Source organism: Canis aureus, chromosome X (genome assembly GCF_053574225.1).
Source record: "Canis aureus isolate CA01 chromosome X, VMU_Caureus_v.1.0, whole genome shotgun sequence".
In the NCBI taxonomy this organism is placed as follows: domain Eukaryota; kingdom Metazoa; phylum Chordata; class Mammalia; order Carnivora; family Canidae; genus Canis; species Canis aureus.
Window position 1 is genome coordinate 86,797 of NC_135649.1, and position 27,273 is coordinate 114,069.

Sequence of the window (27,273 nt, forward strand, 5' to 3'; positions counted from 1 at the left end):
CTCGCTCTCTCCCCCCTACTCCCCCTGATCAGGGCTCCCTCCCCACCCACCCCACAGCATCTGTGATTCTTTTCTCCCCTTAATCACTTCTCCACACCTCCTACCTCCCATGATGTGGCCTTTTTCTCCTGCTAGTTGTGCAGTCTGTTCTCTCAGTCCTCAGATTGATTTCTTGGGTGTTCAGAATTATTTGGATTTATCTAACTGTGCTCAAGGAACAAGGCAAGCATAAGGTCCCCCTCCTCCTCCTTTTTAACTTCTCCCCAGGTCACACTTCTTAATGTATTTTTAGCATAAGTAAACTATGGCAAAATGTCATCAGAAGAAATCAGATTCCAAGAGTAAATTCTAAAGCTCATTACATTACTCTTAAATTTTATTAATGCCTTCAGTTTGTGCATCATTTAAAACAAGATATGTGCTTTATAAAGCATTCTTATACATAAATAGAACAATGAACAATTAAGTGATTTATCCTTAAAACATGCACATCATTTTTATTCAGGTGTGTATAAGAAAGGGAAATAAGCTTTAAGTCTTTTTCTTTGGATTAAAGACATTTGGAAATTATTATTCAGGAATCCCAAATGTTTTTCCTGGAACAAATGTGTTTTCAAATAAGAAATGTTGATGTAATCAAAAGGCATTAGTGTTGATAAAGAAGACCAAGAAATATTTGTGCCATGGGTAATCACCAAGAAAAGAGTTCCAGGGGAGCCTAAAGTATATGTCGAGTAAACGAATCCAGTAGCATAAATAAAAAGGTTTAGATGGAAGAACAGGTAGCATAAGCCAGATTATGGGACACATATATATTCAAGGCACATGGCTAGGATTACACAGGTGGCTAAGTTTTATAGACTACTTTGTTCTTTCATTTGGAAAATAGTCAAATGTTATATAATTTCCATTTACTTTCATTCATTGATAAATAAATGCAATCAGATTTAGGGTAGCAAATGTCCTTTCAGATACACACCAAAAGTACATAATAGCTAACAGATGCCAGTGTAGCCAAAGCAGTATGATTATACTCCAGTTTTCCCACATTGCAGTTAAATGGATGTAAAGCTGTCTGGTACTATTCCTATATATCATCCTGTCTATTCTCAAGTTTCAAAACAATCCTTCAAAACTAGTCAGATTACAGAATTTATTAATCCATAAAGGATACCAAAACTATTATTCAACAGAACTCAAACCCAAACCCTATAGTTGACAATATTCAGTTTGGGCTTTTCCCAGACTGGAAAAAAAATTCCCACACTACATACCCCTCACACACGTAAAATACTAGTACATCCACTGTGGTTCTCTTATTTTTCTCTGGTGAACCAGAAGAATTTGCTTCTCCACCTCCTCCAGTATCCATTCTGTTAACTATATAATTGCCCTAAATATCCACCAAAAAAGGAAATATATAAAAAAACCCAAAACTTTCAACCGTATCTAAACCATCATCTTTTAAAATCAACTGCAATGGGGAAAAAGAGGATATCATGCTCTGCAAGGTTTATGAAAGGTCAAAACTTTCTTCCTGAACATGAATACTAGGAGGACAAGATTAATTTTGTGTTTCTAATGGGCTAGCAAAATGTTCCCCAGATGACTGACAGAAAATGTCTAAAACTTTACCTGCATGGGCTCCTAGAAACAAGCAGCACCAACAAATTAATTACAATCCCCCAAATAACAATTCTCCATTTATACTGTTTTCAAGCACCTAAAACTCTTCAATAGCAAAAGACATTAAGATGAGATGTTAGCAATGCTATCTGTCTCTGGCATACTTTTGTGTGCACATACAAAGTTCATCCAACATCTTAGTAGACAGCTCATAAGACTGGTCGTTTCTACCTTGGTGATGGCTTTGTGCAATCACAAACAAAAATGTTTTTCTAAATAGATGACTCTAATTAACATACTAAAGAAACAAAAACCTTTTTAAGGCTACTGCTGCAATAAATGGTTCAATCTGAAGTGTGCTGGAATAAATTGGACAAAGATAAATCTGGAAGCGTACAACAAGATTAAAAAAAAAGAAAAAGAGGGTTGAAGAGACTGGCAGACACCATCTGTCAGAATTCAAAGGCTTGAGTCACACAGATTGCTTTTAACTCCTTGTTGTCTCATATTCTTGGTTAATGATAACTTATCTTTTATTTCTTCACACAACTTGGCCATGTAAATCCACCACAGAGAGGTGACACAATGATATAGATGAACACCTAGAGGGAGAAGGAAGGCAATTTTATTTTCTTAAATCTATCATAAGCTCATAAATAATATATAAAGCAAAGTAAAAACCTATTAACAGATACTGGTTCCATTACACAGTAGCAGTTGTGTAATAATATAATAAACCAATCAAGTACTTTCAAAGGCAGAAGTGCAGTTAAAGTGATCCTTTCTGATATAAAACTCACACATCTGACATAAAACTTCATATTTATTTATTTTTTAAAGATATTATTTACTTTTTTAAAAAAAGATTTTACTTATTCACTCATGAGAGACAGAGAGAGAGAGAGAGAGAAAGACACAGGTAGAGGGAGAAGCAGGCTCCATGCAGGGAGCCCGATGTGGGACTCAATCCCAGGACTCCAGGATCACGTCCTGGGCCCAAGGCAGACGCTAAACCACTGTGCCCTCCAGGGATCCCCCTTAAAGTACATTTTTAATAATAAATGCTTGTTCACATTACTAGATTCCAAAAAATAGATTTATTTTAAATATTGGCTTCACTGCCAATTGATTTAGTCAATTGTCTTGCTTTAAATTATGACTTTTTTTGATATCTTTAAGCAGTTGATTTCATAACTCAACACTTGGGGAAAAATATGTTTCTGAATTCCATGCTTGCTCCCAAAAGTCAGCAGTGTGTTTTTGCCTTACTTCTCTACAAATGAGTGGGAGGGGGATGGTTTACAGCAAATTCTGGTTATTAATGAATAAACTACTTATATATACATACACAGATATTCTGATTTGACATTAAGTTGACTGCCACAGCTGAAATATAAGGATTTTTAAAGCTTAAGTGCAATATATTAGGTGACAACAACTTTTGGGAAAGATTGAGACTGCATTAACAGCAGTGCTATGCATGTAATAAGTAGTCAGTAAATACAATCTGAATTTAATGATAATCCAGCTTTATAAAACAACCTAAATTTGCAGACCCAACTTGAAGGAAGAAGCTAAGCTGAGGAGCCTAGAATGTGCCACCTGAGTTATTTGAGGCTATGGCACAATTTCCAGTATAAAATCAACAGATCAATTGGCTGCTCTTCTCTGTTAGGTAAATGCAGCTATCTAAGGTGGAGGTCCTTCAAAAGAGTTCAAGGAAACGTGGAGCTGAGTCATAGGTAACTGCTGAGAGTTAACTTTGGGCTTCTGCAAATGGCAAGAGGATATGGAAAAAGTCGGCTTCTCCTTCTGCCCTTCCTCCTCCCTATGCTCTCTCCCTCTCTTATTCTTTCTCTTTCTCTGAAATAAATACATAAAATCTTAAAAATTTTGAAACATAGCTATGAAAAATTAATACATAGAATGAATAGGGATGAAAAGAAAATTAGCTTGCAGGAAGAGTGAGCTGAATAATTCTCTCAAATGTAACGCAAAAAAGAGGAGTTTAAGCATATTAAGAAGGTTACCAGACATTCAAGATAGTTCAAAGAGGTCCAATATCTGCTTACATAAGGGTTACAAAAGGACAACAGTATATATAGACTCATTTATAAATAAGAGATCTACTAAATAAACCTTAGAAAATTAAACTACATAATGGCCACTTGGTATTTACCCCAGAAATGAAAGGACAGTTAGTTATAAGTATACTTATCAATGTAATTTTATATATTGATATTAAATGTAGATCATATTATCAAGTCATTGGGAAGAGAAATACCATTTCCCAAAATTAAATGCCTATTCCTGACTAAAACTTTAGGCAATTCAGAAACATAAAGTTCTTTAACTTGACAAGAATTCATAATATATACCACTCTTTTTAAAAAGATTTTATTTACTTGAGAGAGACAGATAGAGAATGAATGGGGGAGGGACAGATGGAAGAAGAAGGAGAAGCACTCTCCACTTGAGCAAGGAGCCCAATGTGGACCTCTATCCCAGGACCCTGGGATCACGACCTGAGCCGAAGGCAGATGCTTAATCGACTAAGCCACCCAGGCGTCCCTACATATCAGTCTTATAAATGAAATATTAGAAGCATTCCAATTAAAACCAGGAACTAAAGATGTCCACTGACACCATAATATTCAACATTGCTAGTAACTGCAAATCATATAGACATACATACCTATATAAAATTATATAGAATTATATATTACATGTATATATAAATTTGATAAGGCTGAACTTATTAATAGATGGTATCATAATTTACATATAGTATGAATCAAAAAAATCACAGCCTATGGCTTGTGAGCTAGGAATGGTTTTTATTTTTTTAAAGGTTCAAAGAAAAAGGATATGTGACAGAGACTACATGCAGCCTGAAAAGTATAAAATATTTACTATATGGTTCTTTACAGAATGCTTGCTGACTCCTTAGAAAAGAATCAGAATACAGAAGAATAAACTGAAAACTATTACAACTAGTAAGAGTTGTACAAAGTTGACGATACAAAAAATAGATATATTAGAAAAAACAGAAATAAAGAAATGGAGCATGCAACCAACTAGAAAATAGAATTATAATTAGAAAATACGGAATTAATTACAAAATGTAATTTTAAAAGAATCTCATTTCAGTAGTGACAAAAACATGAAATATCCAGGAATATTTGGAATGCCTTGCCTGACTCCTTACATATAAACATTCTCAATAGGAAGATGGGGTTTCAGAATATTTTGGAGTAACTTCATAGGAAAGCTGATTATTAAGAATTCCAGCATCCAGTTTCTTAAAGATTGAAAAATAAAACAACACACTAAGATGACAAAAACTTACGATTGATACGATGATGATGATGATAGTGAGTTTGAGATTCTTCATACACATGGCTCGTGCAAGATTTCTACTTGTTGTTTTGAAGGTGACAGACTCGAAAAAAAATAAAACATTAATTATTTGATCCCTGGCACAGACTATGTGACCGATTTGTAGTAATACCTGTAAAACTTTTACTTTCATTAATCATGTTGAATCATGAATTCATTACTCTTTTCATGGGTAGAGACTAGCCATTCATAATCACTAGATCTCAGCGGTACTCTGTCAGGTGTATGGTAGGCAGTACAAGCCCACTGGAAAAGCTTCTTCCCTTTTTCTTGTCCACTGAAGTAAGGCAGGTGGTGTCAAGAATCAGAAGTGGCTCCTCCTGCTACTGTGAAAGCCTTTTCCTCTTTATGATCCCAGGAAGAAAGGTTGCAGAAAGCTAGTCGGTTGCAAACACATTTGCCTGTTCTGCCCAATATAATCCTGAGATTTTGAGCCATAAAAATCAGTTCAATTTCCATATGAAAATATGTATTTACTTGTATGAGGCCCAACACCCAAGGAACTTTGCTCCTTCAGTTATCCATTTTCTTTTGCAACACTGACTTCTCAGTATCTACTGAACCAGTCCCACCAGGACACAAAGAGTTCAAAACAACCAAACAACAAAATTCCCTAATAGCCCAGCAATTCTACTCCTAAGTATATATCAAACAGAGCTGTATGCCCAAATTCACTAAAAGTGGAATAAACATTTCAATTATCCATATACTTCATATACTCAAGAAGGTAGAGGAAAACATGCACATGTATAGGAAACATGTGGAAGATATAAAAAAGAATCAGATCAAACTTATAGAGATGGAAACTCTATGAGAAGGGAATAACAGATTACACACAACAAAAGAAAATTAATAGCAACTATCCTAAATGAAATACAGAAAGAAAGACTGAAAAAAATGAACAGATCAACGGAACAAAGTAGAGAATCCAGAGTAAGAATGGATTCCCCAACAGGAGAACATGGATAAACAAACTGTGGTAAATACACTTATATAATCAAATAGTACAAAACAATAAAATAAACTGTCACATTGGACAATATGAATGAATCTCATAGTGTAACAGTGAAAGATGCCAGAGAGAAGCTAGTATATAACATATGAATCCATTTCTATACATTTAAGAACAGAACATCATCTAGGGTAATAGAAGTCATAAAATGGTTACCTCTGTTGGGGATCATTAACAGAAAGGAATATGAGGCAGCTTTCTACAGTATTCGAAATGTGTTTTTCTTTATCTTAACCTAAGTGGCAGTTACATGCATATAGACACGTGTAAAAAGTAACTAAGTGGTACACTTGCTGCACTTTATTCAGTATAAAAATCTATACATAGAAACACACCCATAAAGAAACACACCCGTTAGTTAATTAGCACCTTTTGTTATTCTGGGTCACAGAGTCAACAAAATTAAAGACTTATTTGGAAATTACAAGCTATACTAACACTGGCCAGACCCAGACCATTCTAGCTAAAGAGAGTAATCTTCATGGATTAAGAATTTGATCTGCAGGTATGGGATCAGACACTTTTTTGCCCCATAGTAATGGATTACAAAGTGAGCCTTTATTAGAAACCTGGTATTTTGAGTTGCTATATGGTACTATGCTTCCTCGCTTCCTCCAATTAACATGTGCTTTGACTTAAAACTATTATCCTCCTAAGAACTACTGTTAATAGATGCCCCTGTACAACTGATAATAACAATAAACACTGAAGTAGTTCTTACCATGCACAAGACACTGTGTTAGGCACTTTGTGTGCATTATCTGATTTAATGAGATACATCTCCATTTTACAGACAATGATCCTGAGGCACAGAGAGGTTAAGTAACTTGCCTAAATTCACACAACTACTAAGTGGCAGAGACAAGAATCAATCCCAGGCAGCCTGAGTGTAGAGCTTGTGCTCCTAAACACTACAATCTAGCTGCCAATAGATCCATCACTCATGGATCCATTTCAAGGTATAAGCTACTCTGGTTTTAAATTTGTAATTGTGTAGGGCAGCCTGGGTGGCCCAGCGGTTTAGCCCTGCCTTCAGCCCAGGGTTGGATCCTGGAGATCCAGGATCAAGTCCCATATCAGGCTACCTGCATGGAGCCTGCTTCTCCCTCTGCCTGTGTCTCTGCCTGTGTCTCTCTCTGTGTGTGTGTGTCTCCCATGAATAAATAAATAAATAAAATAAAATAAAATAAAATAAAATAATAAAATAAAATAAAATAATAAAATAAAATAAAATAAAATAAAATAAAATAAAATAAAATAAAATAAAATAAATTGTAATTGTGTAGACCTAAAAAATTTAACTGATCTCTGCCGTCCATCTATCATCTTTCCTGAAAACCTTCATCCACTATCCAGACGGAAAATGCAAAGACACACATCATTGTAGCATAAGTAGGTAACAGAGACACACTGAAACTTTTAAGGCTCGTTGGTCTTTCCCAATTTGACTCTTGCTTGATACAGTGAAGGCTCAAGCTGTCACGGTAAGCAAGAAAGTGACTGAATTGTCCAGTTTTCAGGATTCACACTGGATCACAACTGGCCTGCATATTTATTTGTTTCATGTTTCACACAACGAATAGCAACAGAATGTTATATGCAGCTGAGCTAAACTATAAAGGCATCAATCTAAAGCTTTAAAAATTTGTTTCAGTACACTGAGTATGTTTCACAAATCAAAATTTCCTTAATGGTTACTAAGGGTTGTGGCTTTCATTCTATGCCTCATTGTTATCCTCAACATCACAACATAATCACGTAATAGAGTCAGAAAGAAAAAACCCTGTAAATAATTATATTTAACATATTTCCCTATTATGTTAGTCATCAGTTTGTCTACTTTAGATGCTGAACAATATTACCATATCTCATACTTACCGAATCCACAAGATTTTCTGTTTTATCTATCAATAATTCCAATCTTTCTCCTCGCTGAGCTACCAGATCTGAAAATGTTGGAGAAACCAGAAAATATTATGTTTATATTACAAATAGGCAATTTTTGTCTTTAAGCAAAATCTAGTTTTAATTATACCTGGTATTCTTGAAAACTCATATATATTAGAGAAGCACTTTTATCTTTAAGTAATAAAAGACTTTATTTAGTAAAGCTGATCAACTATAAAGTAAGGGTTGGGGGATCCCCGGGTGGCGCAGCGGTTTAGCGCCTGCCTTTGGCCCAGGGCGCGATCCTGGAGACCCGGGATCAAATCCCACGTCGGGCTCCCGGTGCATGGAGCCTGCTTCTCCCTCTGCCTGTGTCTCTGCCTCTCTCTCTCTCTCTCTGTGTGACTATCATAAATAAATAAAAATTTAAAAAAAAAAAAAAGTAAGGGTTGGCAGGTTTTTTTCTGTAAAAGGCCACAGTCCTAATATTTTAGGCTTTCTTTTTTTTAAGATTTTATTTATTTATTCATGAGAGATACAGAGAGAGAGGCAGAGACACAGACAGAGGGAGAAGCAGGATCCCTGTGGGGAACTCGATGTGGGACATCAGGATCACACCCTGGGAAGGAGGCAGACGACCAACCGCTGAGCCACCCAGGCGGCCCTATTTTAGGCTTTCTGACTCAAATGGTCTTGCCATAATTACTCAACTCTGTCAGATATAGACAATATGTAAATAAATGGGTGTGACAGTATTCCAATGGAACTTTATGCAGATTTGATCCAAGGTTTACAGTTTGCAAACTCTAAATTAAGGATACAATATGAGAGTCTAAAAAACGAGCTCTCAAAATGAGTGAGAGTTGGATACTTCCAGAGTTATAGTATGAAAAATTCTACAGACTCTCTCTCCAACAAAACAACTATAACTTGAAAAATCATGAAAACAAACAACACTTACCACCACTTAAAATCTCTGAAAACTATGAATGTCCTAAAGGCATACAGCAAATGGAGAAACCTATACAAAACAGTTATGTAATATTTATTTTTTAAAGATTTTATGTATTTATTTCTGGGAGACACAGAGAGAGGCAGAGACACAGGCAGAAGGAGAAGCAGGCTCCCTGCAGGAAGCCCGAAGTGGGACTCGATCCCAGGACCCCGGGATCACACCCTGAGCCACCCAGGTGCCCCTTATCTAATTTTTAGTAAGTCAGTCTATGGCACTTAAGCCATAACACGCTCCACCCCACAGCTGAGCCAGAAGCTCTACTTCTGGCAAGTAAAGTCTGGAGGCTATTTCCCTCCAGGTCTCCATCAAAGGCTATGCTTTCTCTGCAGCTGGGAAAAGTCATTAACATTTCTCCTCCCATCTTACCCCAGGCCTAGATCCATGATGCACAGAAGTTCTATTCCCACAAGGCATGCCTGATAGGTCCTGGGTTCCTTTCCTTCACCTAGCTCTACACATAGGGCACAAGCTCTTTTAGAATTTGGATTAGATTTCCCTGGGTCAATTTATGTCTGGGGAACTGTTACCAAAAAATACAGCAGTTAGCCTGCAATTAGTGGAGGCTAACATCTGGGTGTAACAGCAACAGAGACAAGCTAGAAGCTAAACAGGGAGATCAGGAAGAGAGACACTCAGGGAAGTTGTGTCACTCCAGTGTGACTGTACACGCTCAAGGATAGTCCCTCTGGGAAACGACATTAGAGACTGCACACTGTGGGAAAACTAAAGTTCAAAGACAAAGTCCGGCCCAGTCATTAAGCAAATAACCAAACAACCAACCTCACAGGATAAGAATCAGTACCCAGAGTTGCTATAATACATTAACTAAAACACCTAGTTTTCAACAAAAATTATAAGATATGGAAAAAAAAACCAGGAAACGGATAAATATACAGGAAAAAGAGCAGAGGTTGGAAACTTACTCTGCGGCGGGGAGGGGGAGCACTCAAGCTATTGGAGTTACCAATGGAATGATATTAGAAATCACTAAGAAGGAAAATTTAGGAGATGAAGCAAAAGCAGTGCATAAAAGGAAATTCATAGCAGTAAACACCTATGTTAAAGGGAAGATAACGCACAATTCAGTCTATAATTGTATTCCCCTGAAATTAATATATTGAAGCCCTAACCTCTAACTGGATGGTATTTGGAGATAAGGGACTTTAGGATATCAGTAGGTCTAGATGAGGCCCTGAGGGCTTATGGTGGAATTAGTGTACTTGTAATAAAAGTCACCAGAGAGCTTACTGTCTGTCTTACTTTCTGCCATGTGAGGACACAGTGAGAGGGGCCATCTGCAATCCGGGAAGAGAGTTCTCATCAGAATCTGACTAGGCAGGCACCTTGATCTTGGACTTCAACACTCCAGAATCATTGAGAAAATGAATTTATTTAAACCATCCAGACTACAGTAATTTTTTTATAATAGCTGGAGCAGATTGAGAAAGAAAAGATCTCATACTAATAACTGTCTACCTTAATTAACATACTAAATCCTAAGCTAAAGGAAATAAAAAAACAAAAATTTAAAGACAGAACAGAAAAACACTAGAGAAAAATCAATGAAACAAGAAATAGGTTTTTGGAAAAGATCAACAAAATTGACAAAACCTTGCATAAACTGAGCAAGAAAAAAAGACAGACAACTCGAATTACTGGAATAATCACTATCAATTTCACAAAAACGAAAGGGATCCTAAAAGAATACAATAAGCAAGAGTATGTCAATGTATTAGGCAACTTAGATGAAATGGATAAATTCCTAGAAAGACATAAACCAGCAAAACAAATTTTAGATGAAATAGGAAATCTGAATAGTTACAACAAATTGAATGATTACAATTTTTTAAAAAATTTGACTATAGTTGATGCACAATTGTTACATTCATTTGGGGGCACAACACAGTGATTCAGTTTCTCTGTATGTTATGCTATGCTTAGCACAAGGGTAACTACCCTCTGCCTCCGTACATGCTCTCCTCAACTATATTCCCTGTGCTCCACCTTTCACCCTTCTGACTTACTAATTCCCATAACTGAAACCCGGTATCTCCCACTACCCTTCACTCATTTTGGCCACCCCACCACCACCCTCCCCTCTGGTAACCATCCATTTGTTCTGTGTATTTATGGGTCTATTTCTGCTTTTTTGAAAAAAATTATCTATTTATTTGAAAGAAACAGAGAGAGAACGAGTGGAGGGATGGAGAGAGGGAGAGGGAGAAGCAGACATCCTGCTGAGCAGGGATTCCCCATGCGGGGCTCAATTCCAGGACCCTGAGACCATGACCTAAGCTGAAGATAGATACTTACTTAATCAACAGAGCCACCCAGGTGCCCCTTTGCTTTTGTGTGTGTGTATGTTCCTTTGTTGTTCAGATTCTACACATGAGAGAAACACATGGTATTTGTCTTTCTCTAATTGATTTATTTCACTTAGCCTAATACTCTCTAGGTCCATCCATGTTGTCGTAAATGGCAAGATGCCATTTTTATAGCTGCATAATATTCCATTACATGTACATACTGCATCCCCTTTATCCACTCATCAATGGACACTTGGGCTGCTTCCACATCTTGGCTGTTGTAAGTAATGCTGCAATAAACATAAGTATGCATATATCCTTTCCAATTAGTGTTTTCATTTTTTGGGGGGTAAATACCCTGTAGTGGAATTATTGCATCATATGGTATTTCGATTTTTAATTTTCTGAGGAACCTCCATACTGTTTGGACAGTGGCTGTCCCATCTATACCAACGAATGCTGCGTGAGGGTTTTTCTCCACATCCTCACAGATGCTTGTTATTTTGTTATTTCTTTATTTTTGATACTAGCCATTCTCACCAGTGTAAGGTGATAACTCATTGTAGTTTTTATTTGCCTTTCCCTGATGATGAGGGATGTTAAGCATCTTTTCATGGGTCTGTTGGCCACGTGTATGTCTCCTTTGGAAAAGTGTCTGTTCATGTCTTCTACCCTTTTTAAAATATTTTATATATCTACTCATAGAGACACAGAGAGAGAGAGAGAGGCAGAGACCCAGGCAGAGGGAAAAGCAGGCTCCATGCTGGGAGCCCGACGCGGGACTGGATCCCGGGTCTCTGGAATCACACCCTGGACTGAAGGTGGCGCAAAACCGCTGAGCCACCTGGGCTGCCCCTTCTGCCCATTTTTTAATCAGATTGTTTTCTTGATGTTGAGTTGTATAAATTCTTTGAATATTATAGAAATTAATCCCTTATCAGATATCATCTGCAAAAATCTCCTCCCATTCTGTAGGTTGCCTTTGAGTTTTGTTGATGGTTTTCCTTTACTGTGCAGAAGCTTTTTATTTTGATGTAGTCCCAATAGTTTTCGCTTTCGTTTCCCTTGCCTCAGGAGACACCTCTAGAAAAATGCTGCTAAGGCCAATGTCAAAGAAATTACTGCCAGGGTTCTCTTCCAGGATTTTTATGGTTTCAGGTCTCACATTTAGTTCCTTACTCCTTTTTGAGTTTACTTTTATGTATGGTTAAAAAAAAAGTGGTCCAGTTTTCCCAACACCATTTCTGGAAGACACCATCTTTTCCTCATTGTGTGTTCTTGCCTCCTTTGTCATATATTAATTGATGACATAAGTGTGGGTTTATTTCTGAGCTCTCTATTTTGTTCCATTGGGCTGTGTGTCTATTTTTGTGCAAGTACCATGCTGTTTTGATTACTACGGCTTTGTATTATGTTTTGAAATCTGGGATTGTGATACTACCACCTTTGTACCTCTTATGATTGCTATGGCTTATTTGGAGTCTTTTGTGGTTCCATACAAATTTTAGTATCACTTGTTCTAATTCTGTGAAAAATACTATTGGTATTTTGATTGGGATTATATTGAATTGTAGATTGCTTTGAGTAGTATGGACATTTTAACAATGTTGATTCTTCCAATCCATGAGCTTGGAGTAATATCTTTCTGTTTCCTTGTGTTGTCTAAAATTTCTTTCATGAATGTTTTATAGTTTTAGAGTACAAGTCTTTCACCTACTTGGGCAAGTTTATTCCTAGGTTTGTTTATTCGTTTGTTTTTTGGTACAATTGCAAGTGGAATTGTTTTCCTAATTTTTTTCTGCTACTTTAGTTATAAGCATATAGACACACTACTGACGTTTTAGTATAAATTTTGTATCCTGCAATTTTACTGAATTTATTACTTCTAGTACATTTTGGTGGAGTCGTTAGGGTTTTCTCCATATAATATCATGTCATCTGCAAATAGAAACAGCTTAACTACAACCTCACCAATATGGATACCTTGTATTTTGGTTGTCTGATTGCAGTACTCTGTTGAATAAAAGTGGTGAGAGTGGGGACACCAGGGTGGTGCAGTCGGTTAAGCATCCAATTTTCGGTTCTGGCTTAGGTCATGATCTCAGGGTTGTGAGATCAAGCTCTCCACTGGGTTTTGTGCTCAGCACAGAGTCTGCTTGAAATTCTCCCTCTGCCTCTGCCCCACCTCTCTTGGACTCTCTAAAATAAATAAACCTTTTTTTAAAAGGTGGTGCGAGTGCACATTCTTGTCTTTTTCCTGATCTTAAAGGAAAAGTGCTGCGATTTTCGCCAGTGAGTATGTTAGCTGTGGGTTTGTCATGTATGGCATTATTATGTTGAGGTATGCTCCCTATAAAATCACTTTGTTGAGAGTTTGAATGCATATTCAATTTTGTCAAATACCTTTTCTGTATCTATTGAAATGATATGATTTTTATTCTTTTTAAAAATTTTTTATTGGAGTTCAATTTGCCAACATATAGCATAACACCCAGTGCTCATCCCATCAAGTGCCCCCCTTAGTACCCATCACTCAGTCACCCCCACCCTCCACCCACCTCCCCTTCCACTCCCCCTTGTTCATTTCCCAGAGTTAGCTGTCTCTCATGGTTTGTCACCCTCATTGGTATTTTCACTCATTTTCTCTCCTTTCCCTTTATTCCCTTTCACTAATTTTTATATTCCCCAAATGAATGAGACCATATAATGTTTGTCCTTTTCCGATTGACTTATTTCTCTCAGCATAATACCCTCCAGGTCCATCCATGTCAAAGCAAATGGTGGGTATTTGTCATTTCTAATGGCTGAGTAATATTCCATTGCATACATAGACCACATCTTTGTTTTACTGATGTGGTGTATCGTGTTGATGGATTTACATATATGTTACCATCCATGCATCCCCAGAATCCATCCCATTGGATCATGGTAGTGATCTTTTAAATGTACTGTTGGATGTGGTTCACTAATATTTTGTTGAGGATTTCTGAATCTATGTTCATCAGCGATATTGGTCTGTTTCCCTTTCTTTGTGATGTCTTTGTGTGGTTTGGTATCGGGATAATGTTGGCCTTGTAGAATGTATTTGGAAGATTTCCTTCCTCTTCTATTTTTTAAAATAGTTTGAGGAGAATGGGTATTAACTATTCTTTAAATGTTTGGTAGAATTCCCATGTGACCATCTGGTCCTGAATTTTTAATTTTTGGTAGATTTCTGATTACTGATTCAATTTTGTTACTAGCAATTGGTTTGTTCAGATTTCCTATTTCTTCCTAATTTGGTTTTGGAATTTTAGAATATTTCTAGAAATTTACCCATTTCTTCTAGGTTGTCCATTTTTCTTGGCATATAATTTTTTAGTACTTTACTATAACCTTTTTATTACTGTGGTGTTGGTTATTCTCTTTTATTCTGATTTTATTTGGGTCATTTTTAAATTTATTAAATCAAAAAAATGTAATTCCAGTGTAGATAACATACAGTGTTATGTTAGTTTCAGGTGTATAATACAATGATTCAACAGTTCCATATATTACTCAGTGCTCATCAAGATAAGTGTACTCTTAACCCCCTTTACCTGTTTCACACCCCACCATCCACCTTCCCACTAGTAATCATCTGTTCACTATTAAGAGTATGTCTTTTGGTTTGTATCCTTTTTTACCTTTGTTCGTTTTATTAATCCCACATTATGAGTGAAATCATATGGTATTTGTCATTCTCTGGCATATTTTGTTTAGCACTATACTCTAAATCAATCACGCTATTGCAAATGGCAATTTTTCATTATTTTTTATGGCTTAATAATATTCCTGTGTGTCTGTGTATGATATCTTTATCCATTTATCTATTGATGGACAATCGGGCTTCTTTCATAGTTTGGCTATTGTAAATAATGCTGCTACAGACATAGGCATGCATATATTCCTTTAAATTGGTGCTTTGAATTCTCTGGGTAAATACACAATAGTGTAATTAAGAATAGTAAGGTAGTTCTATTTTTAACTTTTTGAGGAACCTCCACACTGTTTTCTACAGTGGCTGCATCAGCTTGCATTCCCACCAACAGTGTAAAAGGGTTCCCCTTTCTCCACATCCCCACCAACACATTGTGTTTTTTATTTTAGCCATTCTGACTTGTGTTAGGTGATATCTCATTGTAGTTTTGATCGACATTTCCTTAATGATGAGTGATGTTGAGATCATTTTAGATGTCTTTTGGTCATCTGGATATCTTTAGAAACATCTGTTCATGTCTTCTGCCCATTTTTTAACTGGAATAGTTGGTGGCTTTGATGTTGAGTTGTAGAAGTTCTTTATATATTTTGGAACAAAGCTTTTAACAGGTATGTCATTTGCAAATATATTCTTCCTTTCAGTAGGTTGTCTTCTAATTTTATTGTTTCCTTTTCTGTGTGGAAGCTTTTTATTTTGATGAAGTCTCAATAGTTTATTTTTGCTTTGGATTCCCTTGCCTCAGGAGACTTATCAAGAAGGATGTTGCTACGATCAATGTCAGAACATAATGCCTGTGTTCTCCTCTAGGATATTTATAGTTTCAGGTTTCACATTTAGGTCATTAATCCATCTTGAGTTTACTTTTTTGTGTATGGTGTAAGGAAGAGGTCCAGTTTTCCTTCCACTTCTCAGAGAGACTTTTTCCCCATTGCATATTCTTGCTTCCTTGGTCAAAGATTAACTGATCATATAATTGTGGGTTTATTTCTGGGCTCTCTGTTCTGTTCCATTGATCTATGTGCCAATTTTTGTGCCAGTACCATACTGCTTTGATCACTACAGCTCTATGATATAACTTGAAGTCTGGAATTCAGATACTTCCAGGTTTGTTTTTATTTTTCAAGATTACACTGGCTATTCCAGGTTTTTTGTGGTTCCATTCAAATTGTGGACTGTTCGTTCTACTCCTGTGAAAAGTGCTATTGATATTTTGATAGGGATTGCATTAAATCTGTAGATTGTTTTGGATAGTACAGACATTTTAACAATGTTTGTTCTTCCAATCCATAAGCATGGAATGTCTTTCCATTTCTTTGCCTCATCTTCAATTTCTTTCATCAGTGTTTTATAGTTTTCAGAGTACAGGTCTTTCATCTCTTTGGCTCAGTTTATTCCTAGAGATTTTATTATGTTTTTTTTTATTATGTTTGATGCAACTGTTAAAGGGATTGTTTTCTTAAGTTCTCTTTCTGCTGCTTCAATATCAATGTATAGAAAGGCAACAAATTTCTATACATCAATTTTGTATCCTGTGACTTCACTGAATTCACTTATAGTTCTACTAGCTTTTTGGTGGAGTCTTTAGGGTTTTCTACATATAGTATTATGCCATCTGCAAAGACTGAAAGTTTGGCTTCTTCCTTGCTGAACTGGATGCCTTTTATTTACTTTTGTTATGTGAATGCTGTGGTTAGGACTTCCAGTCATGTTGAATAAAAGTGGTGAAAGTGGACATCCCTGTCTTATTCCTTACCTTAGGGGTAAAGCTTTAGAGGTTTCTTCCCATTGAGGATGTTACCTGTGGGTTTTTCACATAAGGGCTTTATAATGTCGAGGTATGTTCCCTTTAAAACTACTTTGTTGAGGGTTTTAATCATAAATGGATGTTATTTTTCAAATGTTTTTTCTGCATACTTTGAAATGATATGGTTTTTATCTTTTCTCCTCTTGATATGAGGTAGCACATGAATTGATTTTCATATACTGAACCACCCTTGCAGCCCAGGAATAAATCCCACTTGTGTGAGGTGGATGCGGTTTTTCAAATGTATTACTGGATTTGGTTTGCTAGTATTTTGTTGAGGACATTTTCATCTATGTTCATGAGAGATATTGGCTTGTGGTTCTCTTTTTTTGTGCTGTCTTTATCTGTTTATCTGGTTTGGGTATCAGGGTAATTCTGGCCTCACAGAATGAATTTGGAACCTCTCCTTCCTGTTTTATGTTTTGGCAAAGTTTGAAAAGAATAGGTATTAACTCTTCTTCAAAAAATGCTTCATAGAATTCCCCTGTGAAGCTGTCTGGTCCTGGACTTTGATCTGTTGGGGGTTCTTCTTGTTACTGATTCAACTCCATTGCTGGTAATTGGTTTGTTAAAATGTTCTATTTCTTTCTGCTTCAGTTTTGGTAGATTATGTTTCTAGGAATTTGTCCATTTCTTCCAGATTGGCCAGTTTGTTTTCATATACTTTTTCATGATATTCTCTTACAATTATTTGTATTTCTGTGGTGTCAATTGTTATTTCTCCTCCTTCATTTCTGATTATTTGCTCTCTCTCACTCTCTTTCGCTCTTTCTCTTGTCTGACTAGGTTTATGAATTTTGTTAAAATCTTCCAAGAAACTGCTTGTTTCTTTGATTTTTTTTAACTTTCCACTTCATTTATTTCTGCTCTAATACTTATTATTTCCTTTCTTCTGCAAGTATTGGGTTTTATTTGCTCTTTCAATATTTAGGTGTAAGGTCAGATTTGTTTACTTGAGATTTTTCTTGTTTCTTGAGGTAGGCCTGTGTTGCTATAAACTTCCCTCTTAGAACTGCTTTTACTGCATCCCAAAGATTTTTGGACCATTTTATTTTCATTTACAATTCTCTCCATGTAATTTCTGATTTCTTCTTTGATTTCTTGGTTGATTAATTTATTATTTAGTAGTATGTCATTTAACCTCCATGTATTTGTTGTGGTCTTTCCAGATTTTTTTCTTGTGGTCAATTTCTACTTCCATAGCTTTGTGGTCAAAAAAGATACAAGGTTATGACTTTGATCTTTTTTAATTTGTTGAGACTTGTTTTGTGGCGTAATATATGATCTATTCTGGAGAACATTCCCTGTCCATTTGAGAAGAACGTGTATTCTGCTGTTTTAGGATGGAATGTTCTTTTTTTTAAAAGGTTTTATTTATTCATTCATTCATGAGACACACACAGAGAGAGGCAGAGACACAGGCAGAGGGAGAAGCAGGCTCTCCACAAGTAACTCGATGTGGGACTTGATCCTGGGACTCCAGAATCACACCCTGAGCCAAAGGCAGATGCTCAACCACTGAGCCACCCAGGTGTCCCTAGGATGGAATGTTCTAAGCATATCTCTTTAATCCATTGTTCTACTGTGTCTTTCAAAGCCACTGTTTCCTTGTTGATTTTCTGACTGGATGATCTGTTTATTGACTTAAGTTGGGTGTTAAGGTCCCCTACTATTATTGTATTACTACCAATTACTTTCTTTATGTTTGTTATCGACTGTTTTATATATTTGGGTGTTTCCATGTTGGGTACATAAATGTTGATAATTGTTATATCTTCTTGTTGGGTTTTCCCCTCTATTATTAAATAGTGTCCTTTGTCTCATTCGTCTTCATTTGGAAGTCTAGTGTTTCTGATATGAGTATTATTACCCTGGCTTTCTTTAGGCATCCATTTGCATAATAATGTTTCTCCATCCCATTCCTTTCAATCTGCAGGTGTCTTTAGGTCTGATATGAGTCTCTTATAGGCAGCATACAGATGGTTCTTTTTTTAATATTCACTGTCTCCCTATATCTTTTGATTGGAATGCTTACTCCATTTACATTAAAAGTAATCATTGAGGGATCCCTGGGTGGCGCAGCGGTTTAGCGCCTGCCTTTGGCCCAGGGCGCGATCCTGGAGACCCGGGATCGAATCCCACGTCGGGCTCCCGGTGCATGGAGCCTGCTTCTCCCTCTGCCTGTGTCTCTGCTTCTCTCTCCCTCTCACTATGTGCCTATCATAAATAAATAAATAAATAAAAATTAAAAAAAAAAAAGTAATCATTGATATAGATATGTATTTGTAGCCATTTTGGATACTTGTTTTGTGGTTGTTTTTGTAGTTCCCTGATCCTCTCTTCTCTTGTGTCTTTCACAGTTTGCTGGCTTTCCTTAGTGATGTATTTGCAATCCTCTTTATTATTTGCATATCTATTAATGGTCTTTGATTTGTGGTTGCCATTAGATTTGTATATAATATCTTCTGCCTATGGCAGTCTATATGAAGTTGATGGTCATTTAAGTGTGAATCCATTCTCCACTCCTCTTCCCTCCCCCATGGTTTATGTATATAGTGTCATATTTTTATACCCTTCCATCTACTGAATTCCTTCACTCACTTTTGCAGATATACTTGTTTTTACTGCTTTTGTGTTTCCTACTTTTCCTACTATTAATTATGGTCATTCCTTTCCACTAAGAGTTCTGTTTAATATTTCTTACAGGGCTGGTTAGTGGTCATGAACTCCCTCTGCTTTTGTTTCAGGTAAACTGTCTCTCCTATTCTGAATGATAGCCTTGCTAAATAGAGTATTCTTGGCTGCAGAATTTTTCTTTTTGGCACTTTGAATATATCATGCCACTCCTGTCTGGACTGCAAAGTTTCAGCTGAAAACTCAGATGATAGCCTTATGGGGTTTCCCTTGTGTGTAGCTACCTTCTGTTCTCCTGCTGTCTTTTTTTAAGATTTCATTTATTTATTCATGCGAGACACAGAGAGAGAGGCAGAGACATAGGCAGAGGGAGAAGCAGGCTCCTGTTGGGAACCTGATGCAGGACTCCATCCCAGGACCCCGTGATCACGACCTGAGCTAAAGGCCAACACTCAATCACTGAACTACCCAGATGCCCCTTTCCTGCTGCTTTTAAAATTCTCTCTTTATCAGGAGACTAGTTTACTCATTTCAGGGTGTATCCCTGAAGAACATTATTATGCAAATGGTGCCTTAAAAAAGCCAGGGTAGTAATACTCACATCAGAAACACTAGACTTCCAAACAAAGACTGTAATGAGACAAAGGACACTATTTAATAATAGAGGGGGAAACCCAACAATGCCCCCAGGCATTTTCCAAGCTGCTGTTGCTATGCTATATCTCCACAGGCTGTTCACTGTGCTGTCTCTTTAACGTAGTAGGAGTGGGAGGGTACTCACTTTCCTCTTATCATCCAGGCTCTTCCAGAAATGAGCCCCCTGATTTTTAAAATTCCAGGCTTTAAGTTCCACTGGTTGTGAGAACTCATGAGATTTTCCCCTTCTGGTTTTCAAAGACACATGTTATGTGGATTCATCTTCCCCACATGGGCTTCCTAGTGTGATAGTCTAATTCTCTGTCCAGTTCACGCCTTGGCTCCCTCCCCCACATTCCACAGATGGCTGTGCTTCCTTACACTCCCCACCACATCTCCATCCTTCCTACCCTCTTCAGTGTGGCCTCTTCTCTGCTTTAGCTGTGGAGTTTGTTCTGCCAAACTTTGTATGAAAGCCTATGTATGTCATCCGATATAAGTATTACTACTCAGGCCTTCTTTATTTACTGCCATTTCCATGGTAAATGTTCTCTCATCTTTTCAGACTGTATGTGTCTTTAGGTCTGAGGGGAGTCTCTGGTAGGCAGCATAGAGATGGGTTCTGAGGGATTTTTTAATCCATTCTGCCTCCCTATGTCTTTTGATTGGGCCATTTACAATCGAATTACCCATAAGTATATACTTATTGCCATTTTGTTGCTTTCTGGTTCTTTTTCTAGTTCTTCTCTATTCCTTTCTTCTTCTTGCTCTCTTTCTTTGTGATTGATGAGTTTCTGTACGGTTATGTTTGGCTTCCTATTTTTTGTGAATCTCATACAGGTTTTGACTTTGCGGTTACCATGAGGTTCATATGTAACATCCTAAGTATACAGCAGTCTATATTAAGTTGACAGTCTTTTAACTTCAAACATATTCTAAAAAAATTTTTTTTATTCTCTCCTATACATGTTATGTATATGCTGTCATATTTTACATTTTTATTCATAATTTCCTTTTGTCTAATTATGGCCTTTTCTTTTTCACTTAAAGAAGTCCCTTTAACATTTCTTGTAAGGCTGCTTTGGTGGTGATAGACTCATTTAACTTTTATTTGAGAAATTCTTTCTCTCTCAACAATTCTGAATTATGACCTTTACAGATGAGAGTATTCACGGTTGTGGGATTTTTGTTTCTTTCATCACTTTGAATATATCACTCTGAATATATCACTCCACTCCCTTCTGGCCTGCAAAGTCTCTCCTGAAAAATCAGCTGATAGCCTTGTAGGGTTTCCCTTATAGGTAAACATTTCCGCCTCTCTTGTCGCTTTAAAATCCTCTCTTTAACTTTAATCTTCGACATTTTAATGATCATGGGTCATGGTATGGACTTCCCTGAGTTCATCTTCTTTGGAATAACCTGTGTTTCTTGGAACTGTATGTCTGTTTCCTTCCTTAGGTTACTGAAGTTTTCAACTATTATTTCTTCAGGTAACTTTTCTGTCCCTTTTCTCTCTCCTTTTCTTCCTCTGGGATCCCTAGAACATGAACATGTGTTTGCTTGACGTTGTCCGAGAGATTCCTTAACCTAGCCTCACGTTTTCAAATTATTCTTTTCTCTTTTTGCTTGCTTTCCATTACCTTGTCTTCCAGACCATTGCTATGTCCTTCTGCACCCACTAGTCTACTGCAGATTCCCCTAGGGTATTTTCTAAATTGCTGTTATTGAATTCTTCGACTCTGATCGGTCCTTCCTAGTACTTTACAAATCTCCTTGTTGAAGGTTTCACTGAGTTCTTCCATTCTTATCTTCAGCCCAGTGAGCATCTTTACCATCATTACTTTAAATGGTTCATCAGGCATATTGCCTGTCTCCATTTCATTTCGTTATTTTACTGATGTGTTATCTTGTTTCTTGGGGAGCATGTTGCCTTGTCTCCCCATTTAGCTTAACTTTCTATGTGTGTTTCTATGGCTTAGGCAGAACAGCTACTTCTCCTGAAATGGAAGGAAGGGTCTTGTGTCTGGTTGTCCCACGTGTAGACTGTGTATGCTTGGCGATCTCTGCTGGCTGGAGCTGTGGCTGGCATGGCCCGAGGGTCTGGGAGTTCTCCACACAGAGGGCACCGTGGCAGGAAAGCTAAAGCTTGAAGTGGGTACAGGTCAGTACAGTCCCTGGACTCTTCACACAGTGCATCGATGTTGTCCAGGGTATTCTGGGTTTTCCATATGGCAGTGCCCTGGCAAGGTGGCTGGAACTGAGGCTGTGGGTCGGCCAGGAGGTCCCAGGGCCCTCCATACAGAAGGTGCTCTGACAGGATAGCTGAAGCTGAAGTGGATTCACACTGGGATATGCCAGGACTCTCTACACAGAAGGTGTCCTGAAGTGGCAGCTGGAGCCAAGGCAGGGTATAGGCCGGGGGGTCCCAGAATGTCCCATACGGGGGGGCATCCTGGCAGGATGACTAAGCCTGAAGTGGACGTGGACTGGTATGATGCCTGGGCTCCCCCCACAAAGTGTGCCTGATGGGACAGCTGATGCTGAAGTGGGCACAAGATGGGATGTCTTGGGGTGCTTGACATAGGGGGTACTTTGACTAGGTGAATGGAGCTGAGGCTGTCACAGACAGGGATCTTATGGGGTGCTCGACACAGGGGTGCCCTGGTGGGGCAGGTAGATCCAAAGCAAACGTCAGATTGGAGGTTCCCTAGCAACCCATCTGAAGCCAAAGCAGTTGGGTCCTGGAGTGTTACACGGTGCCTTGACCCTTGTCACTTTGGCACAATGGCTGGAGCTGTACTGTGGTCACCCTGGTGGGATGGCTGGGGCCGGTGTGGGCAAGAGGTCTGGGGTTAACTGAGGCAAAGCAGACTAATTTTGGTGCCAAGACTCTGTACTGGTCTGTGCTTTCAAGGTGGCGTGAGGAGAATAGACCATGTCTGTCAGCCTCTCCCACCCAGAGACTGTTCTAGCAGCTCCCTGACCATTTGGTGGCATTCTAATGTTGGCTCTCTCATATGCCAATTACTCTTTTAAACTAGGTTTTTCTGTGCAGCAGGAGTTCAGGGATGATGTGGGGTAGGAGAGCTGGGGCTCGCTAAAGCAGCAAACCGGCTTTGGTGTCCAGACCCGCTCCCGTCAGTGCTTTCGAGAGGAAGGGGGAGCATAAACCATGTCCTTCACCAGCCCCTCTAACCCAGAGAGTTCCAGCAACTATTCTGCTCTTTGGTGCAGTTGCTGGGGTAGCTCTTTCATGAGCCAGTTTCTCTTTTAAACCATGACTTTTTTTTCTGTGCCCAAGGACAGATGACTGTGCTCCCAGTCCCTCAGTACTATCCCTCACCACTGCAGTGGGCGGCATCAGGGGTAGGGGTTCCCTTCATTACTGTGTCTCCATCTCTCTTGCTGTTGTCTTTTGCTTTTCTATCTTTTGTTGTGCAGCCGCTGTTCAGCAGGCCCTCAGTTCCTCCTCAGGAGCAACTGCTCCATCAATAGGAGTAATTTGGTGTGTTCCACGGAGAAGATGCGATCAGGATCATCCCACATCTCCATGTTGAACTGGAACCTCTGAACCAAAAATTTTAAGATTTATACAATGGAAAGCCCTTACCCAGATAGCTTCAAAGGTGAATTCCACCAAACATTTCAAGAAGAATTAACACCATTTTTCAAAAACTCTTCCAAAATAGAAGTGGAAGGAACACTTCTCTACTCATCCTATGAGGCCAGTATTTCTCATATCGAAATATCAGACAAAGACTTTACAGTAGGCTGAGGAGGAGGAAGATTCAGAGTAGGGGACCGTAGTTTCATCTGTTTCCTGGAATTCAGCTAGATAACACTCAAATTCTGAATACCTGTGAACTCAATCACAGATCTAAGAAAAGAATTCCTGCAATTCTACAAACAGAAAAGTGACCATTTTTTTGCAAGGTAGAAAGTGTGGAGAAGTGAATCCAAAGTGACGTATCAGAAGATAAACCATGGTAGGGGAGGAGCCTCCATAAGCTGGCTACCAGAAAGTGATATAACAGCAGAGCACAAAATTGTTACTTTTAGAAGTCTGCTCTGGTGAGGGATATCCCTGCCTGAAAGGTGCTCAAGTGGCGAGGCTGAGCAGAATCCTAGGTGAGACAATGTGGTCTCAGGATCCCTGCGGTCACAGAAAGAATGGGGGTGCCTGAGTGTGGCAGAGGTCCCAAGCATCAAACAAGGAAGCTGGCTGCAATCAGTGAGCCCAGGAGTGGGCTCTCAGCTCAGTGTTACCATAACCATGAACTGCAGCATGATTGGGTGACTGCTCTCTGAGCAGGGGCCTAGCAAGCAGCAGAACCATGAGGGGACTCTTCTCCTTCCCCAGGAGTACCATGGGTGCACACCTTAGGAATCTGCAAGGGATTGGACACTCCAGCCATGGGGAATGAACTGCAGGAGTCTACAGAGTTTGGAGACTCAAAAAGGGGTCAGTCCCTGAGATAAAAATGCTTGGTCACAGGCTGAGTAAACACAGAGTACAGATGGAAACGAGGGAGACAAAAATGATTGCTTTTCCCTGAGAGCACACCGAAGAATGGAGGCCAGGACCTTTCAGCTCTGGGGCTGGAAAATGGGACACTGGCATTTTTATTTTCATCCTCTAAAGCAGTATGGAAAGGCTTCAGGAAACAAAAGCCACAGAGAGCAATTCGGAGCAGCTTATACTACCACCGCCACCCCCAACCCCCACTCCGGCAAGGCTGGCGCAACTCTGCCCAGGCAAAGAAGTTCGAGATCAGCACAACAGGGCCCTCCTCCAGAAGACCAGCAGGAACATCCAGCTAATACCAAGTCTGCCAATCACAGAGTACTGTAAAACTTCAGCACTAGGGGAAAATAGTATATAGAATTTGAGATTTTTTTTCTCATGATTCTTTACTCTTTCAGCTTAAAATTTCTTGTTTTCTTTTCAAAGTTTAGCAACTTTTTAACTGTTTTCTAATTCTCATTTTTACATTTATATTATACACTGTATATATAGTCTTCATTTCATTGTATTCAATTTTGTTTCTGTCTATATAAGTTTCTCTTTCTTTATAATTTTGGGGGTCTAGTTTCTTCTAACAAACAGACCAAAATATACTCAGGACCTAGTATGTTACCCTGTTCTGTTCACCTATTTGATTATATTCTCTATTTTTCCTTTTTTTTTCTTTTCTGGTTTCTGATATTTTGTGATTTGATTAGTGTGTGTTTTGCTGGGGTCATGACTGGTATTTCTGTATTCTGTTCTTCCTTCATCTACTCTTCCTTGAACAACACAAAAAGACAGAGAAACTCATTCCAGGAAAAAGAACAAGAGGCAGTACTAACTGCCAGAGACTTAATAAATATGAATATTATTAAAATGTCAGAGCTTGAATTCAGAATAATGATTATAAAGATACTAGCTGGGCTTGAATAAAGCACAGAATATAAAGCACAAAGAATCCCTCTCTGGAGTAATTAAAGAACTAAAATCTAATCAGATCAAAATAAAAAACGGTGTTTTTCTTAAAGATTTTATTTATTTATTCATAAAAGACACAAAGAAAGAGAGGCAGATACACAGGCAGAGGGAAAAGCAGGCTCTATGCAGGGAGCCTGATGTGGGATTTGATCCCGGGTCTCCAGGATCAGGCTCTGAGCTGAAGGTGGCGCTAAACCACTGAGCCACCCAGGCTGCCCAAAAAGGGTATTACTGAGATGCAGTTAAAAACTGGAGGCTCTCTCACTGCCCATCGAAAGATGAATGGATAAAGAAGATGTAGTGTATGTATACAATAGAATATTAGCCATTAGAAACGACAAATACCCACCATTTGCTTCACTGTGGATGGAACTGGAGGGAATTATGCTGAGTGAAGTAAGTCAATCGGAGGACAGACATTATATGGTCTCATTCATTTGGGGAATATAAAAAATAATGAAAGGGAATAAAGGGGAAAGGAGAGAAAATGAGTGGGAAATATCAGTGAGGGTGACAGAACATGAGAGACTCCTAACTCTGGGAAATGAACAAGGGGTAGTGGAAGGGGAGGTGGGTGGGGGGTTGGGGTGACTGGGTGATGGGCACTGAGGGGGGCACTTGACGGGATGAGCACTGGGTGATATGCTATATGTTGGCAAATTGAACTCCAATAGAAAAATATAAAATAAATAAAAAAATTTTTTAAATGGAGGCTCTAACTGCTAGGATAAATGAAGCAGAAGAGAGAATTGGTGACATATAAAATGATGGAGAAAAAGAAATTGAGGAAAAGAGATAACTACTGGATCACAAGGAGAGGACTCAAGAGGTCAGCGATATTATAAAGTAAAACAATATTAGAATAATTGGAGTCCCAGAGGAAAAGACGGGGAGCAGAAGGTATATTTGAGCAAATTATAGCTGAGAACTTCCCTAATCTATGGAAAGAACAAACATTCAAGTCCAGGAGACACAGAGAATGTCCCTAAAAATCAATAAAAATAATTAAACATCTCAACATGTAAAAGTGAACCATGCAAATTTCAGAGACAAAGAGAAAACCCTGAAAGCAGCTCAGGAGAACAGGTCCTTAACCTACAGAGGTCAAAACATAAGGCTGGCAACAGACCTATCCATAGAGACCTACAGGCCAGAAAGGATTGTCATGATATATTCAGGGTGCTAATTGAGAAAAGTATGCAGCCCAGAATACTTTATCCAGCAAGACTATCATTCAGAATAGAAGGAGAGATAAAGAGCTTCCAGGACAAACAGAAACTAAAAGAATTTGGGATCACTAAACCAGCCCTGCAAGAAATATTAAAGGGGATCCTTTGAGAGAAGAGAAAGCCCAAAGTAACAAAGAGCAAAAAAAAAGACTAGAAATAGTGACTTTACAGGTAATATAATGGCACTAAATCCATGTCTTTCAATAGTTATTCTGAATGTAAATGGGCTAAATGCTCCAATCAAAAGACACAGGATATCAGATTGGATAAAAAAAGCAAAACCCATCAATATGCTGTCTACAAGAGACTAATTTTAGACTGAAAAACAACTCCAGATTGAAAGTGAGGGGGTGAAAAACCATTTATAATGCTAATGGACATTAAAAGAAAGCAGGGGTAGAAATCCTTATATCAAATAGATCTTAAACCAAAGACTGTAATAAGAGATGAGGAGGGTGCTACATCATGATTAAAGGGTCCATCCAACAAGAATATCTAACA

The 27,273-nt window shown here is 38.3% G+C and overlaps 1 protein-coding gene across 3 annotated transcripts in view; it reads right to left on the minus strand.

The window, feature by feature from the left end:
- Positions 1-358: 358 nt before the first annotated feature.
- VAMP7 (vesicle associated membrane protein 7) overlaps positions 359-27,273 on the minus strand; it is a 65,022-nt gene continuing 38,107 nt past the window's right edge. For all 3 annotated transcript variants that reach the window (XM_077889552.1, XM_077889555.1, XM_077889553.1), the window contains 3 exons: positions 7,916-7,983; positions 4,976-5,068; positions 359-2,228 (listed from right to left, as the gene is read on the minus strand). In XM_077889552.1, coding sequence (XP_077745678.1) covers positions 2,160-2,228; positions 4,976-5,068; positions 7,916-7,983 — 230 coding nt within the window. In that variant the 3' untranslated portion in view covers positions 359-2,159. The remainder of the gene's footprint in view (positions 2,229-4,975; positions 5,069-7,915; positions 7,984-27,273) is intronic.